General features: G+C 46.4%; 1 protein-coding gene across 1 annotated transcript in view; it reads right to left on the reverse strand.

The window, feature by feature from the left end:
- Positions 1 to 1,726: 1,726 nt before the first annotated feature.
- CEP83 (centrosomal protein 83) overlaps positions 1,727 to 15,365 on the reverse strand; it is a 35,534-nt gene continuing 21,895 nt past the window's right edge. Inside the window, exons 11-16 of the mRNA XM_066591530.1 lie at positions 15,021 to 15,096; positions 13,146 to 13,303; positions 11,672 to 11,801; positions 5,479 to 5,582; positions 3,009 to 3,192; positions 1,727 to 2,065 (exon numbers count right to left, since the gene is read on the reverse strand). Of these exons, the coding sequence (XP_066447627.1) occupies positions 1,859 to 2,065; positions 3,009 to 3,192; positions 5,479 to 5,582; positions 11,672 to 11,801; positions 13,146 to 13,303; positions 15,021 to 15,096 (859 nt within the window). The 3' untranslated portion in view covers positions 1,727 to 1,858. The remainder of the gene's footprint in view (positions 2,066 to 3,008; positions 3,193 to 5,478; positions 5,583 to 11,671; positions 11,802 to 13,145; positions 13,304 to 15,020; positions 15,097 to 15,365) is intronic.

Consider the following 15,365-nt stretch of genomic DNA (forward strand, 5'->3'; position numbering starts at 1 on the left):
AAAGCATTTACCTATCCGTAGCGGGCGGCGAAGCTCTGCTCTTCCTCACGGCCGGATCTTCATTTTCGGCTGGCGGATGAATTCCTGACGCCGGCGGCACGTCGCCGGCATGTCGTCGACGTGCCGCGCGCATGCGCCGGGCACATCCGCCGAGCCGAAGCAAGGGAGATGCGGCCGTGAGGAAGAGCAGAGCTTCGCGGCCCGCTGCGGGTGAGTAAATGCTTTAAATTCCTATTTTAGGTCTCCCGCGGATCCGGACGGCTTCCATAGGCTTCAATAGAAGCCCGCGGGAGCCGTCCCCGCGGGAGACCCGCATGAAAATGGAGCATGGTCCAGATTTTTTCATGCTCCATTTTTTTTAAAATCACTTTTATTGACGATCCGCGGGTATTTATCTACCCGCGGGTGGTCAATGCATCCCTATGGGGTGCGGATCCGCGCGGGGGAGATCCGCTGCGAATTTTAAATCTCATTTTGCCCGTGGACATGAGCCCTTATAGTCCTGAGCGAGAACAGGTGCGCTAAAATGCGTAAGATGTTTGCCTGGCTTAAATTTTATACGTATCAAATAAAGAATGAAGTTTTACTTCCTGTTGCCAGGACTTTTACCTTTCATCTTGAATTTGACCTATAAGCTTGTTGTGCCAAGCAGCACAATTGTCAAACACTGGTAGACAAGATACATTGGTTGCGCGAGCTGCACTTGAATCCTGGTCTTAGGGTGACTACCCACTAGCGTTTTTTCCAATTGTCAATAGGACTTCCTAATGTTAAAAACGCAATGCAACACGACATTGCGTTTTTAACATTAAAAAGTCCCATTGACAATTGGAAAAAAAACGCAGCAAATTCGCAGCGGAAAAAAAACACTAGTGGGTAGTCACCCTTATGCACGTAAAGGAGTCTTCATAAGATTGACTTATCAACATCAATGGGATAGGTGATAAAAGCCTGATAAGCGGGCTCTTGCTGCTGAGACCCCCACCAATCCCAATAACAGGGCTCTTGTGTTATCCTCTTCTCGCTACAGGCTCACTGCACCCCCTGAAGTGACGTAGATATTGAATGGACATGTAGCCTAGCGTACACCATAGGATAGATGATAAGATGTAATCTTGGAAATACCTCTTAAAAGGGTACCTTTTGGGTGCCTTAATCTGCTCGGGCTGAACACAGCAGGATATAAGGACAGACAACGATTTTAGTGGTCTGTCATTTATATGGATTAGTTTAGTAGTTTTGCAAATCTTACGTTTGAAACTTTGCAAGGGGGGAGGACTTTGAATCCAGTGAAGATCATGAATATTCATATATCCACTCCTCCTCCAGATGCTGACTGGCACGTAATTCTGTCAATCAGCAGCTGGAGCGCGGGACCAGTGTACATATAAGAAGATATACATGAGCTTTACTGGAATCCCCTCCAGTTCTGCAAAAGTTTCAAACATAAGTTAGGGCGCCTGCAGATGGCTGGGTCGGATCCCACTGCGAGAATTCTCGCAGCGGGATGCAGACCCGTGCCCCTGAAGAGGCCTGCGGCTCACCCGCTCTCGGTGTCCTCAGTCTCGGCTGTGCACTGGCTGCCGACCAGCCGGTGCAGAGTGGAGCCGGCCTGGCAGTACTGAAACTCTGCCCATCATCGCAGAACAAAGAAACCATATCATTTTCTAAATTGCACCAAAATACATAACCTCCAAAAGTGACAGATACATGAAAGCAGAAGAGTTTTTTTATGAAAGTGCAAAACCCCTTTAATATCACAGTTCAAAAATTCTGAATTATACAAATCAGCAATTTCCCTTTTTTTTCAGCATTTATAGGCGGATTATCCAGCATTGTCAGCAAGAATTTAAAAAAATCAGTGTATAACTGCTAGAAAACTATCTTCCACTGTTTCACTAATCTCTTCTTCTTCCCTGTGCCTTTGCCGAGACCCAGAGCTGAGGTTTTCAGTCTTGCTACGCTGTGCAGGAGGTCCAAGTTCTTCCAGTTGTCTCTCCTGAGTGATTTCCAATTCCTCAAGTCTTTTTCGTAACATGGAAATTTCTCTTTGATGTTGTTCTTCCTTCAAAGTGAATTTAAAAAAAAGAATGCCTGAATATCTGTTTTGCAGTGACCACATATTACATGTATTTCATTCAATATATACTGTACATTAAAGGGGTTTTCCAGGAAAAATACTATTGATGACCTATCCTCAGGCTAGGTCATCAATAGTTGATCGGCTGGGGTCCATCGCTTGGGACCTCAACTGATCAGCTGATAGTGCAGCAATTACACAGTGGTGGGAGCATAAGTGTCCGTTCCAACCTTTGTGTAGTGGCCGGCGCTTGTAACTGGAGGCACGGCTCTCATTGAAATCAAAGCAAGCCGCTGTAATTTTCCCTGAATTTTTTTTGTCAATCACAATGGAAATAACAGAATTTGTATATATATAGTGCTTATGTATAGTTTTCAAAAGGAAAAATATTCCTAGGAAGAAAGAAGTGTACAGACTATTGCACCAAAACAAGCACATTGAGAAACTATGACCTGTGCATACGGCCCCAACATGAAATTACTTTTTTTTTAATGTTTAGTTCAAGACTAGAGGGCAGATTTATCAATACTGGCACCATATACGGTCCTTCCTGCAGTGCCGCGTGAAACAGATTCATCACCTAGGTGCATACTGAAATCTGCCAGTAACTAAATCCACACCAGGTCAGACTTGACTTGTTGGGAGTTGAGCTCTGCTATATCTTGAAGCCCTACTCAGATTTTTGTCAGAAAAAGTGCCAAAAAGGCTTCATAAATATGCTGCTCGCTTGAATGTCATATTTTCTAATGCATTAATGCCATAAAACATAAATACATTGGTAAATCTGCCCTGCTGTTCAATAATGCCGATTCAGGTAAAATGATATGTATAAATCGTCAACATTAAGGTTAATTGGTGCTTGTGGAGGATAAACGTGCACGGATGTCCATACCATTACAACACTTTCATCTTAGATATCGCTGGTTACCTGTGCATTCTGAAAAGAAATGGCCTCTGGAACCATTGTGGAGGACAGGTAACTGCTTGGATTCAAGAAGCCAGAAACGCCAACATTTGGACCAAGTATTAGAGTGCGAAATTCATTATGTCTGCGCTGAAGATCCTTCATTCTTTTCTGAAGACGTACATGATCTTCTTGGGGAATGTGCTGCCTAAAATAGCAGTGGATGTTGAGAAATGTACACTTTAACCAGCGACAAAGCTTGCAATTGTAGACAACTTGGATTATTGATTAGGATGCGTTTCAAAGTGTGGGACAGTAAAATAATGTGCAAGTCTCCTTGCTCTTGTGAAGACTTGATAGTTACTTATACTGTACAAAGCTGGATGTTGCACACCAGTACTAAAAAGTAAAAGGCTGCTTTCCATGAGCCATAGTGATGCAAAAGGTGCATATATCACGTTAACTTTTTTTATATAGTCATTTTTAGAAATTAACTAATAACAGGTGGTGCAAGGGAAGGAGTATTATATAGGGGAGAAGGGGTAGAGTGAAACAAGAGACACATGTTCAGTTAAGTCAAACAGTTTTGTTCACTGCTGACTTCAGAATATGAAAACGAACAGTGAAATACAGTAATATGCCTTATATATACTTATAATGAATACTGCTGTAGATATTCCAGTGGTGTAGCAAAATTGAGACCTCTTGCTGTTGGGGTCCCCCAGGGCTCGGTCCTCGGCCCCCTTCTTTTCTCCAATACCACCTGTATGCTGACGACACCCAGATATACACCTCTTCCCATGACATCTCTGCACCCTTCCTCCAAAACATCACTAACTGTCTGTCCGCTGTCTCTAACACCATGTCCTCTCTCTACCTAAAACTAAACCTCTCTAAAACTGACTTACTGGTATTTCCACCCTCCACTAACCGACCTCATCCTGACATCTCTATCTCAGTGTGTGGCGCCACCATAACTCCTAGACAACATGCCAGCTGCCTTGGGGTCATATTTGACTCTGGATTTGAAAATCCCCTGCAGATTTTTCCTGCTATGAGCATATGATGTTTGTTTGAACCCCACTTGCTAACCCTGCACCGTACATAGTTGCGGAATTTCAGTGTAGAATCCGCAACCAGTTCGCGATGTGTGAAACAGGCCTAAAATATTCACATGTACACAAATATTTGCCATTGATATTAAATGTAAATTTAATGTAGAGTTATATCCACACAAAAGGTTTTCATGATACCGCTGCACCTAACAAAATAATGAGGTGTTGTCAGAATCTATCAAGGCTACTTGAAACTCCAGGCCCCAAGTCTGTAGGTGCACTTCATATATTGCTTTGATTTTGTAGTTTATGTAATTTTTTGTCCTTGTAAGTTCTTTTATATTGGGAAGATACACCAGTTATTTATACAGTTTCATGAACATGCGTTTATTCCCACAATTACACATATGAAAGAGGTACATAGAGGAGACACCTCATTCTTAGGTTTTGCAAGTTTGACATGTATATATTTGTACCAGCTAGTGGGATACATCACCATACGACACTATTAGGCTGGATTCACACGAACGTATATCGGCTGGGTTTTCACGCCGAGCCGATATACGTCATCCTCATCTGCGGGGGAAGGGGGGGGGGGGGAGGATGGAAGAGCCAGGAGCAGGAACTGAGCTCCCGTCCCCTCTCTGCCTCCTCTTCCGCCCCTCTGCACTATTTGCAATGGGGAGAGGCGGGATGGGGCAGGGCTAACTCCTCAGAACTTAGCCCCGCCCCGCCCCGTCCCGTCTCCTTTCATTGCAAATAGTGCAGAGGAGCGGAGAGGAGGCAGAGAGGGGGCGGGAGCTCAGCTCCTGCTCCTGGCTCTTCCATCCCCCCCCCCCCTCCCCCCCTGCAGAGGAGGACGACATCTATCAACTCGGCGTGAAAACAGAGCCGATATACGTTCGTGTGAATCCAGCTTTACAGTGTGAAGCATGATAGATTACAAAAACTGATGTTCAAGGACCATTGGGACCAAATGACAGGAATAAATCTGTGGGGTTTTTTTTTTAGAATTACTGTTTCCGCTTTTTTTACATTTGTTATAGGTCTTTAACTTGTTACACTGTAAAGTAATTGGAGGTGTACGGAGCTTTAAGTATGATCACGCAGCCTCCCATCAGGCTGGAAGAAAGCGTCAGGGGACGACAAATAGAGCGAAGTGTGAAAGACAGGCTGATGGCCCCTTTCATTTGTGATATTTATCACTGATATAATGGAACAAAGGAGGATTTTTATCCTTACCCAGGTGCAGAGCCATGATTATTACTGTTTAGGAACCGCTTATCTCCCTCTCACGCCTGAAAGAATGTGCAGTTTGGCTATGCTGGATTTATGGAGAAGTCAGGCCTGAGGGACCGTTGGCTAAATAATTGTTCACATGAGCGAGCCAGAACAAGGCAACACGTTTCTGCTGAAGATATGAAAAGAAATCAACTCACCTATTTAATACAGATTTTTCAGTCTCAAGTTCCTCTTTCTTTGCCTCTAATAGCTCTATTTTGTCTTGGAATTTCCTGCATCTGTTCTCATGTATACTTTTTCTCTGCAAAAGTAATAGTGTCACATTTGTAATTGACAAAGTGTGGGATGATCCAGACTTTTTATTTTTGTACACGGCTCACTAACAAAGGCCCATTCAGACAGTATATTCCGTCCATAAACTTCACATGAACCCATTATAGCCAATTAAGCTAGTCACATGAGCACTTTTTTACGCAGCCAGATATCTGCAGGTCCTATTCTGGGCCATACAGTATCGCTAACTAGAGCAGGACATGCAATGTTCACTGCTCCCTGCCACTCGGACAGCACACTGATTCATGTCGGATATGAAAAGATGCCTGGCAATTGCAAACCACCCTGCAAAAACAGTCTTGCAAGAAGATGTGATGTCATTAGGAGTCTGTAATGACTCAGTGCTTGCGCCAGGGGATTTTACTTCACATTCATTCATCCACACCAAGTTACCAAGTGGCAAAAGGCATGTTTTCCTTCTGCCACTTGGTAACTTGGTATGGATGAATGCAGAAATGTGAATTTCTCATCCGTATCATTAGGGGACACAGCGAGACCTTGGGGATCCCGCTAGAGGTGGAGGCGCGGAATGTAACGAAAAAAGTGATTATACAGTGTTATACCAAAAATCCTGTTTTCCTCACAACCCAGAGGCTTTTTAATCAAAACAATTCTACATGTAAAAAGGAAATTATTTTGACAATAGTCTAATGTTTAGAGGCTCATTTACACGGAAGGATGATCGCTCACTAAAGAGTTAATGCAGGCAAAGCAGGATACTGCTGCAATAGCTCCCAGAACAATGCAGCTGTTTTGTATATGCAAATAGATGCTTTGCTCTCCGTGCTTTCAGCTGGTGTCCTACTGAGAACTGCCAGCGGGATACCAGCTAAAAGAATGCCATCAGCACCGTCTGCTGAGATATCTGCATGCGGCGCTGATAAGGCTCATCGCTAATTTCCAGCTGGCTAGAAATGAGCGGTGAATGAACAGTGCACGAAAAGCGCACGATGACCGCGCATTAAGACACAATGGTTATTGCTCAAAGACAGGAATTAGGTCTTACCTGTTAATTCCTTTTCTTGAAGTCATCCTGACAGCATACACCTGGAGGTTGTCCGCTGGACACCTGTTGGGACAGGAAGCGGAAAATACAAAAGGTAACTCCCACCACCGGCTCACCAGTGTGTACCAAATAACTACAGTGACCTGGCTTTGCTTAACCAATCATTTTTAATACAGAAATCATAGTACAATACGTTACTTCACGTAAAAATAACTCAAGGGGAGGGAAAAGCCCCTATGCTGTCAGGATGACTTCAAGAAAAGGAATTAACAGGTAGGACCTAATTCCTGTCTTCTCCTCGTCATCCTGACAGCATACACCTGGAGAAGTGCCAACAACCAAGGGCTTTAGGGAGGGACCCCTGCCTGTAGCACCTTCCGCCCAAAGGCCATATCACGGCTGGCCCCCAGGTCCAGGCGATAGTGTTTAGTGAAGGTATGAGTGCTCGACCATGTGGCGGCTCTGCAGATCTGGTCGGTTGTCGCCTGGGCTCTCTCCGCCCAGGAACAGGCGACCGCCCTAGTGGAATGGGCTCTAACGTCGCCCGGGAGTGGGATCCCCTGGGATCTGTACGCCTCTTCTATAGCCCTCCTGACCTAACGCGCTAAGGCGTCCTTAGCAGCGGCCCCTCCTCTGCGTGGACCTTGAAATTGAATGAAGAGGTTGTTAGACTTCCTGAAGGAATGTGTGAATTCCAAATACTTCAGGACTGCTCGTCTAACATCTAAATTATGGAACCTCTGTTCCGTGGTATTACGGGGTTCCTGGCAGAAGGAGGGAAGTACTATCCGCTGTTCTCTGTGGAAGTCTGTGAGAACTTTCGGTTGGAAAAAGGGGTCAGGCCTGAACTCTATTTTATCTGGGAAGGTGGTCATGTACGGGGTCCTAATAGAGAGGGATTGGATCTCCTCGATCCGTCTGGCGGATGTGATGGCAACTAGAAAGCAACCTTATAGGAGAGGATCTTCACTGATAGATCTTCCAGGGGCTCAAAGGGGTGTGCGCAGAGGGCCTGCAAAACAAGGTTCAGGTCCCATGGGGGCATGGTTTCCCTTATAAAGGGGTGGAGGCCAACTGCCCCTTTCAGAAATGTCTTAACTAGCCTATAGTTGCCTAAGGGGGAAGTCAACTCAACTTCCAGGCTGCCAGGCTGAACTGTCGGACCTTTGGGCATATCAGGGGACCCTGCTGAAGGAGGTCGTCTCTCTGCGGCAGATGTAGAGGATCCTGTGTCGAGAGAGCGGCCAGGAGCGGGAACCAGGGTCTCTTGGGCCAGAATGGGGCCACCAGGATAACGGAGCCTGGGGACCCCTGAATTTTCCTTAGGACCAGAGGAATCAGGGGGATAGGTGGGAAGGCGTATGCAAGGTCCCAATCCCAAGCCTGGGATAGTGCGTCTATTCCCAGGGACCCCAGTCTGCTCCCCTGGAGAAAAACCGGGGACACTTTGTGTTCTCCCGGGAGGCGAACAAGTCCACCTTTGGTGTCCCCCATCTTTCTATAATTAGCTGGAATGTGTGTGGATGTAGAGTCCACTCCCCGGGGTCTATCTTCCTGCGGCTGAGATGGTCCGCCATGGAGTTCTCTGGGCCCCTTACGTGGTACGCTGTGACGGAAGGTGTCCGCTGCTCTATCCACCCGAGAACTTTTGCCGCCAGGTCTTGGAGTCGGGGGTTCCGCGTGGATCCCTGGTGGCGAATGAGGGACATAGTTGTTATGTTATCCGAAAAGATCTTAATGTGTCTACCCCTGATCTCTGTCTCGAAGCCCTGAATGGCCTTCCAGACAGCGCAAAGTTCTTTGTAGTTGGAGGATTGAGTAGCTTCCTCCCGGTTTCAGCCCCCTTGGACATAATGACGGCCTAAGTGGGCCCCCCAGCCAGTTGCACTTGCATCAGTAAAGATGGATACTGGGGATGCGGGGTACCAAACCGTGGCTCTGGCAAGGTTAGAGATAGACATCCACCACTCCAAGGAGGACTTTATCTTGTGGGTAAGGACGACGCTCCGATCCAGGGAGGCGGGGGATTTATCCCAGTTGCTTAGGATAAAGTCTTGGAGAGTTCTACAATGTAACTGAGCCCAAGGGACTACCCCGATGCAAGATGTCATGAGGCCGAGGACCCTCATGCCTCTCCTAAGGGAGACTTTGGTGGTTAGAGAAAGTGCCCGACACTCGTCCTGGATTGCTTTTTGCCTTTCTAGGGGAAGGGATGAGCACTGGCGGTGTGAGTCCAGAATCACTCCCAGAAATTTTTTCTTTTGCTCGGGCAGAAGACTGGATTTAACGGAGTTGATGATCCAGCCTAATGACTCGAACAGACGGAGTGTGAGGTTGACCTGGAACCGGAGTTCTGAAGCCGATCCTGCTATGATCAGGAAATCGTCGAGGTATGGGACAATCAACACCTTGTCAGTCCTTAGTGCCGCCACCATCTCTAACACCAGTTTGGAGAAAACCCGGGGTGCGGAGGAAATCCTGAACGGCAGACACGTAAATTGAAAGTGAGAGACAGACCCATCTATCACCAGGGCAAATCGCAGAAATTGCTGGGAATCTATGTGTATAGGGACATGGTAGTAGGCGTCCTTTAAGTCCACGGTGGCCATGACACTATCTGGCGCAATTAGGGGATTGCTGACCGCACTGATTCCATTTTAAATCTTTGATAGGAGATAGATTTATTCAGGAATTTCAGATTAATTATGGTTCTATAGGACCCGTTAGGTTTTTTGACGAGGAACAAGGGGGAGTAGCACTCCTTGAACAGTTCTTCTGCGGGAACCCGAGTGATGGCCCCTAGGGACAACAGCTCCTGCACCCCCAACTGGAGGGCCTGAGCAGACGAAGGTGACTGGCAGGGGGTGACCACGAACCTCCGGGGAGGAGGGGAGGAAAATTCAATTTTATAACCTTCCGAGACTAGGCGTAAGGCCCAGGGATTGGAGGTCACCTCGCTTTCATCTAAGGGCGAACCCCCCTCAGCCTACCCCCTCACCCTTTCCACCTTTGGGATAGGACCAGCGTCCGGTTTTTCCTTTCCCCTTGTATGTTCTAGAGGGAACAAAGGGAGGAGGGAGGCCACTTGAAGGATTTCTCCGACGGTAGTCCCTGGCTCTTATCCGATGCCTTCTCTAGGAGTGTATCCAAGGAAGGCCAAAAGATTCTGTGTCCTTGGAAGGGCAGGGAACAGAGCCTGTTCTTGGAAGCGTTATCCCCTGTCCAGGCCTTAACCCAGACAGCCCTCCTGGCTGTGTTCGAGAGGGCTGCTGAGCGGGCCCGAACCTCACCGACTCCATAGAGGCGTCTGCCAGAAAGCCGGTTGCCTGCTGGAGGAGGGGAAGGCAGTTGGAGAGGTCTTCCCTAGAGCCCCTCTGAGAAATCAGCGTCTGGAGTTGGTCCAACCAGACAGTCCTCGATCTCGCCACAGATGTGGCCGTGATGTTGGCTTTAACGGTCAGGGCCGCAGTCTCCCAGGCCTTTTTCATTGCCGAATCCACTCTGGTATCTAGTGGATCCCGCAGTTGGGAAATGTCCTCAAAGGGGAGGGAGGGCTGCTTTCTTTGAGACCCTGGCGACCGCCAGATCTACCTTAGGGACGGTTTCCAGGAACTCGATATCTTCTAGTGTGAAGACCATCCGATCCTTAAATTCTGATCTGCCTGCTTCCACTCTGTCAGGATCAGCTGTTTTAAGATGTCATTAACTGGAAATGACGGTTTTGGCTGTGGTAGGAGCCCCCGGAACAGGCTGTCCTGAAAGGATGGCTGCTGCGGCACCTCTTCCTCCACCTGCATGGTGTGCCGGACCGCGGTTAACAGCTGACCCAGGTCCGCCGATGAAAAGAAATACTTCCTTGCATCCTCCATGGGCGGCATGGATTGAGGGAGAATCTTCTAGGAGTCCCTCCTCAGAGTCCGACTCTTCCATTCGTGACCGCCTTACCCTTTTCATGGGGGGCGGTAGAGAAAGAGATGATAGAGAGGCTTCAATCTCCTCGCGGATCATGGATCGGATGTCCGACATGCCCGAGGAGCCCTCTTTACGGACCACTTTCTCCGTACAGTCCGCACATAGTGGCTTGGTGTGGCCCTCTTCTAGCCGCCGCAAGCCGGACATTTGCGCACTCGCTTTTTGGCCTCTCTTACCTTTTGAGCCTCTTTGTCCTAAGAGACGGAGACAGCAAAAAGGACTTCCAGCACCTGATACTTGTTTTCTCAATCCTCCCCCCCGGTACAGACCCAAAAAGCGGTCTACTCACCAGCAGGCTGCTTTCAGCGTCCTCTCTGGCTGACATCTTCAGTGAGGTGCAGACAGGAGAGATGCAGGGGAATCCAGCCTTTTAAGTTTTCAAATTTGGCGCCGACACGCCCCCTTTAAGCGAGGCCCCGCCCCCCGCGTGACACGGCCGCGCTGACGTCACGCCGCCACGCCGGACCCGGGGGATACGCCGCATACACCGGGACGCCGCCGACTAGGACACACGTGGAGACGCTGCCGCGTGCACGCCGACCGGACCCGCACCCGAGCGCCTCTATCCACGCTGGCATACCTGTCTAGACGTGGATCTCCGCTGGAGATGCCGGCGTCCGAGCCCTGCAGGTACCGGGGCTGCTTCCTACCAGTACGACTACCCCACTGGGCAGCGTACTGGGGGGAGGATTTTCCCACAGGGGGAACAGTGCTGGGTAGATCCTGCGGGTGAGGGTCCCCTCGTAGGGTCTCACCCGCGCAAGCCCTGCCAGCCCGAACAGAGAGTCGTCCCCCCACGGGCGGACAGGCTGCATGGGAGTCTTCTTTCTTCATTTACCTCCAGCATACACCTGGAGGCTCCGCTTGGACTGTCCTGTAGGGACAGGAAGACACTGGTGAGCCGGTGGTGGGAGTTACCTTTTGTATTTTCCGCTTCCTGTCCCAACAGGTGTCCAGCGGACAACCTCCAGGTGTATGCTGTCACGATGACGAGGGGAAAGATGGTTTTTGAGTGATAATCGTTGTGTCTAAATAAGCCTTAAGAGGGGGGACTACAAAATAATGAACAGTCTTGTTACCTTCTTTTGAGCCTCAGCTGCTCTTTGCATTTTCTCCTTAAGCTGTTTATATTTTTCTTGTAGCTGAGATAGCGCCTCTTGTAATGTGTGTTTTTCCTGTAGCCATTCTACTTGGTGACCTTCTAATTCTCTACACAAGAGAAGGGAATACAACCACATTTGATCTTCTTTAAAAACAGAAATATCCAGTTTGCAATTACAATATACAACCTGCAAAAAAAGACAACCCACCCCACACCAGGATCCATACAGATGTGTGTATCACATTACCATTGATCATATCTTTCATCAAAAGGGTCAATGATAAGCTGATCACAGGATGTCCTGCTGCTGAGATCCACAGAATTCAATTGTAATCTGTTCAAGAACCCGGCAAGAGTTCAATTTCTTTGCTGCACTATCACAGGGAAAAGTAAGCATTGAACAGTTCCAAATGAAGCTAATATGCAGTTTTGGGTCCTTCAGGCCATATTTACATGGCTGATAGCAAGTTAAAGCCCCATATTCTTGGGCGCGACTTGCATCGCACAGAAGATGAAAATTACATCCATGTTCTGTGCGATGTGTGGCCCACCGCACAACTACATGTACTATTCTCATGCGAGACTCGCATCAAACTTGGACATGCTATAATTTTTTTTGCATCTCGCAGCATGAAAAAAATAAAATAAAAATACGCCCATTGAAAATTACAAACAATGGGGTTTATTTTTGCAGAAGCTTTGTGCGTCTCACAATGCACATATATGCTGTGTAACTATGGAGTGAATGACAGCGTTTATAGCCACTTGACGCTCATGCTAAATTTAGGATCCCACTGCATACAACTAAAATACAGACTTCAATGATAGAGGTAATCTTAAAAAGATACCCCATCTGGGACTTTTATGGTATACCCACACTTAGGACAGGCACCTATCTCTAGTTCTGGCCTTCAAGCTGGTTGAAAGCAGTGACTAGGGGTGGTTGGGAGCTACAGCAATGCAGCAGGCTGCGCTATGCTATTTCCAGAATTCTCGTAAAAGTCCATGGAAGTTACAGAAACAGCAAACCACAGCGAGCTATGCCATTTCCATAGAAACCGTGTAACTTACTGTGCTACACTGTTTCTGTAACTCCAATTCAGGTTTATAAGAATTATGAAAACATGATAGCACAGCTCGCACGGCTTTAGCTGTAATTTCCTACCACCACCAGCTACCTCATTCAGTCAGGCTGGGGGCCTTGGAAACCAGAACTATAAGTGGGCTCCATGTCTTTCAGATTTTTATGGCATATCCTATGGAGGGAGGGAATACTAGTTTAAGTTTATTGCTGACAGAAAGCAGAACACAACAAGGTTAATGCTGTAGCTTTGTAGCAGGACTTTGGGGCACGAAGCACTGAAAATGGGCATAGCCTGTGTCCTCTCCTGCAAGTGTGTTCAGCTACATTATCAACGCAATCAATATAAAAAGAACTTCAGTAGGCCTACCTTTCTGCATCATGTTGGGCTTTTTCTGCCTGGCTTCTAGCACAACGATTTTCTTGTTTAAGACGTTCTACCATGTCCCGAAGGTTTTCATTGGCATGTAATAAATGATTTTCTGACTCGGACAGTGACAGTACTTGAGTTTTTAATTCATTAATTTCCTGCAAGAAAAAAAATGATATTTTATTTTTGCTCCATAAATACAAAGTTAAATAAACGTGAGTGAGGTATATATTTGGCTATACAATTGACGCATGGTTTAAAGGCGTTTTTCAACACTTTTTCCACATTTTTTTTTTTTTATAGAAGTGCCCTAACAGCTTTTTCAGTGTGGTTATTGCTCTGAAATGTCCCCCTAAGCCATGTTGTACTTGCAGTTACATGATAGCACATTATTTTCCATGTTTCCATTATGGATAACATCATGAACATCCATCACATATAAATTTTTTCGAAAAGTATGGAGTCTACAGTGTATTAATCATATGGCCTACATTGGGCTGAGTAACTAAATCTCAGTTATTGAGCTTGCACAGCAGTAGCCATGTACAGATTTCTGCACGCCACTTGGATCATCCTGGAATTTGAAGTTTTCAGTACATTTCTAAAACAAACGTCCTGAAATGCATTTTCTACATCTACTAACTTTTCTTATTAGGTGTATGTCCATTTCTTGAGCAAAGTAAACCCCTTAAAAGCTTACAAATGCATAAGCTTGGAAGCAGTTTGGAAAGTTGTATCTGGCCATTTGTTAGGAAGAGACCACTTTTACACTTGCGTAATTTACATTAATATTTGTAAGCCAAGACCAGAAGTGGAACACACAGTATAATGGACAAACTTAAAAAAGCCTTAACCTTATTTTGGTCCCCAATCCTGGATTTGCATGTTGTTGGGGACATTACAATAGGAAGTCTCTATGTCTAATGTTTAGAAACCATTGCTAGCGTACTAAATAAAACTTGAGAAGTAAGCCTTCTGTCCACAGGCGAGTTGTCATTGCGAGATCCACAGCAACAAAATAAATTGCTCGCGGACCTCGCATGACACACTTTACATAGGCTAACTATAGAAAGCGCAGCCCGACGTCCATGAGCAGAGATTCATAGCGATTCTCCGCTTGAGTGATTGAAATCACAGCATGCTGCAATTTGTCGCAATTCTCCGTAGTGAGCCTGTCTGATAGGCTCATCACGGAGACCTGTCAGTACTCCCCCCTCCTCCCCCGCAGCAGAATATCGCTAGCGATATTCCGTCACGGCCGTGGACAGGCAGCTGTAATCCTCGCTTTTGAATCTTTGATCTCAGAATTTAAAATCAAAACAAATTGTTTATAGGATCCTGCTTACAATACATTACAGGTCTGTTTCCACGTCAGGACGCCGGGCGGCAGCAGAGGGAGGTGACGGTAACTCAGGGTGGTTTATTGCAAAACTCTCAATAATAAACCTAAACAGGCTTTCTCCAGCAAGACAATAGCCATAAGCCAAACAATATAACAGTCCTTGTAACTTTATGTAGGAGGTTCTCACCCAAACTTTCTTCAGGTTTTAACTTCCTTCAGCTCTCCCTGGTCAATTCCACCCAGCTTTCCAGGGATTCTGCACAGAGTCAATCCTCACTAAGTTCCTCTGGGCTGTCTGCTCACTCTCTGCAACAATCTCTTACTGAGCTTTTTACTGCTCCTTTCCCAATTAGGTTTCAGCTGTGCTTCAGGTTCAGGTAACTCCTGGACTGGAGTATACAAGTGACCCAGACAGCAAACTCACATGCAAACTCTGAAGTTATATCCCGGAGTTTAGGAAATGCCTATAGTATATACACACCATCCAGGACTTGACCCCTTATTTCACTACAATATGCATAAACAAGAATTACCCGTTTTAAATCTACTTCTTCAAGTTTCTCTTTCTTCATTTGCTCTGCATAGGACACCTGCTGTTGGAGTTTCGACCTAATCAACAAAACACAATGTTAAAACTGTTAATCAAATGCAGCTCTTATCAACCATGCATAGGACATCATATGACTACGTATCACAAATCTACAGTTTTAGATTTTAACAGAATATATGTAAACTTATTTAGTTCTAGAGTAAGTTATTGTATATAGATTAGTATAGCACCCATTGAACTCAAAAGGTAGCTGTTGAAAAAAATAAATAAAGTGACTGCTTCAAGCAGAAAGGCTTTCAGCATTGAACTGTATGGCTGGCATCAGAGA

The sequence above is a fragment of the Eleutherodactylus coqui genome, chromosome 2 (genome assembly GCF_035609145.1).
Source record: "Eleutherodactylus coqui strain aEleCoq1 chromosome 2, aEleCoq1.hap1, whole genome shotgun sequence".
Taxonomy (NCBI): domain Eukaryota; kingdom Metazoa; phylum Chordata; class Amphibia; order Anura; family Eleutherodactylidae; genus Eleutherodactylus; species Eleutherodactylus coqui.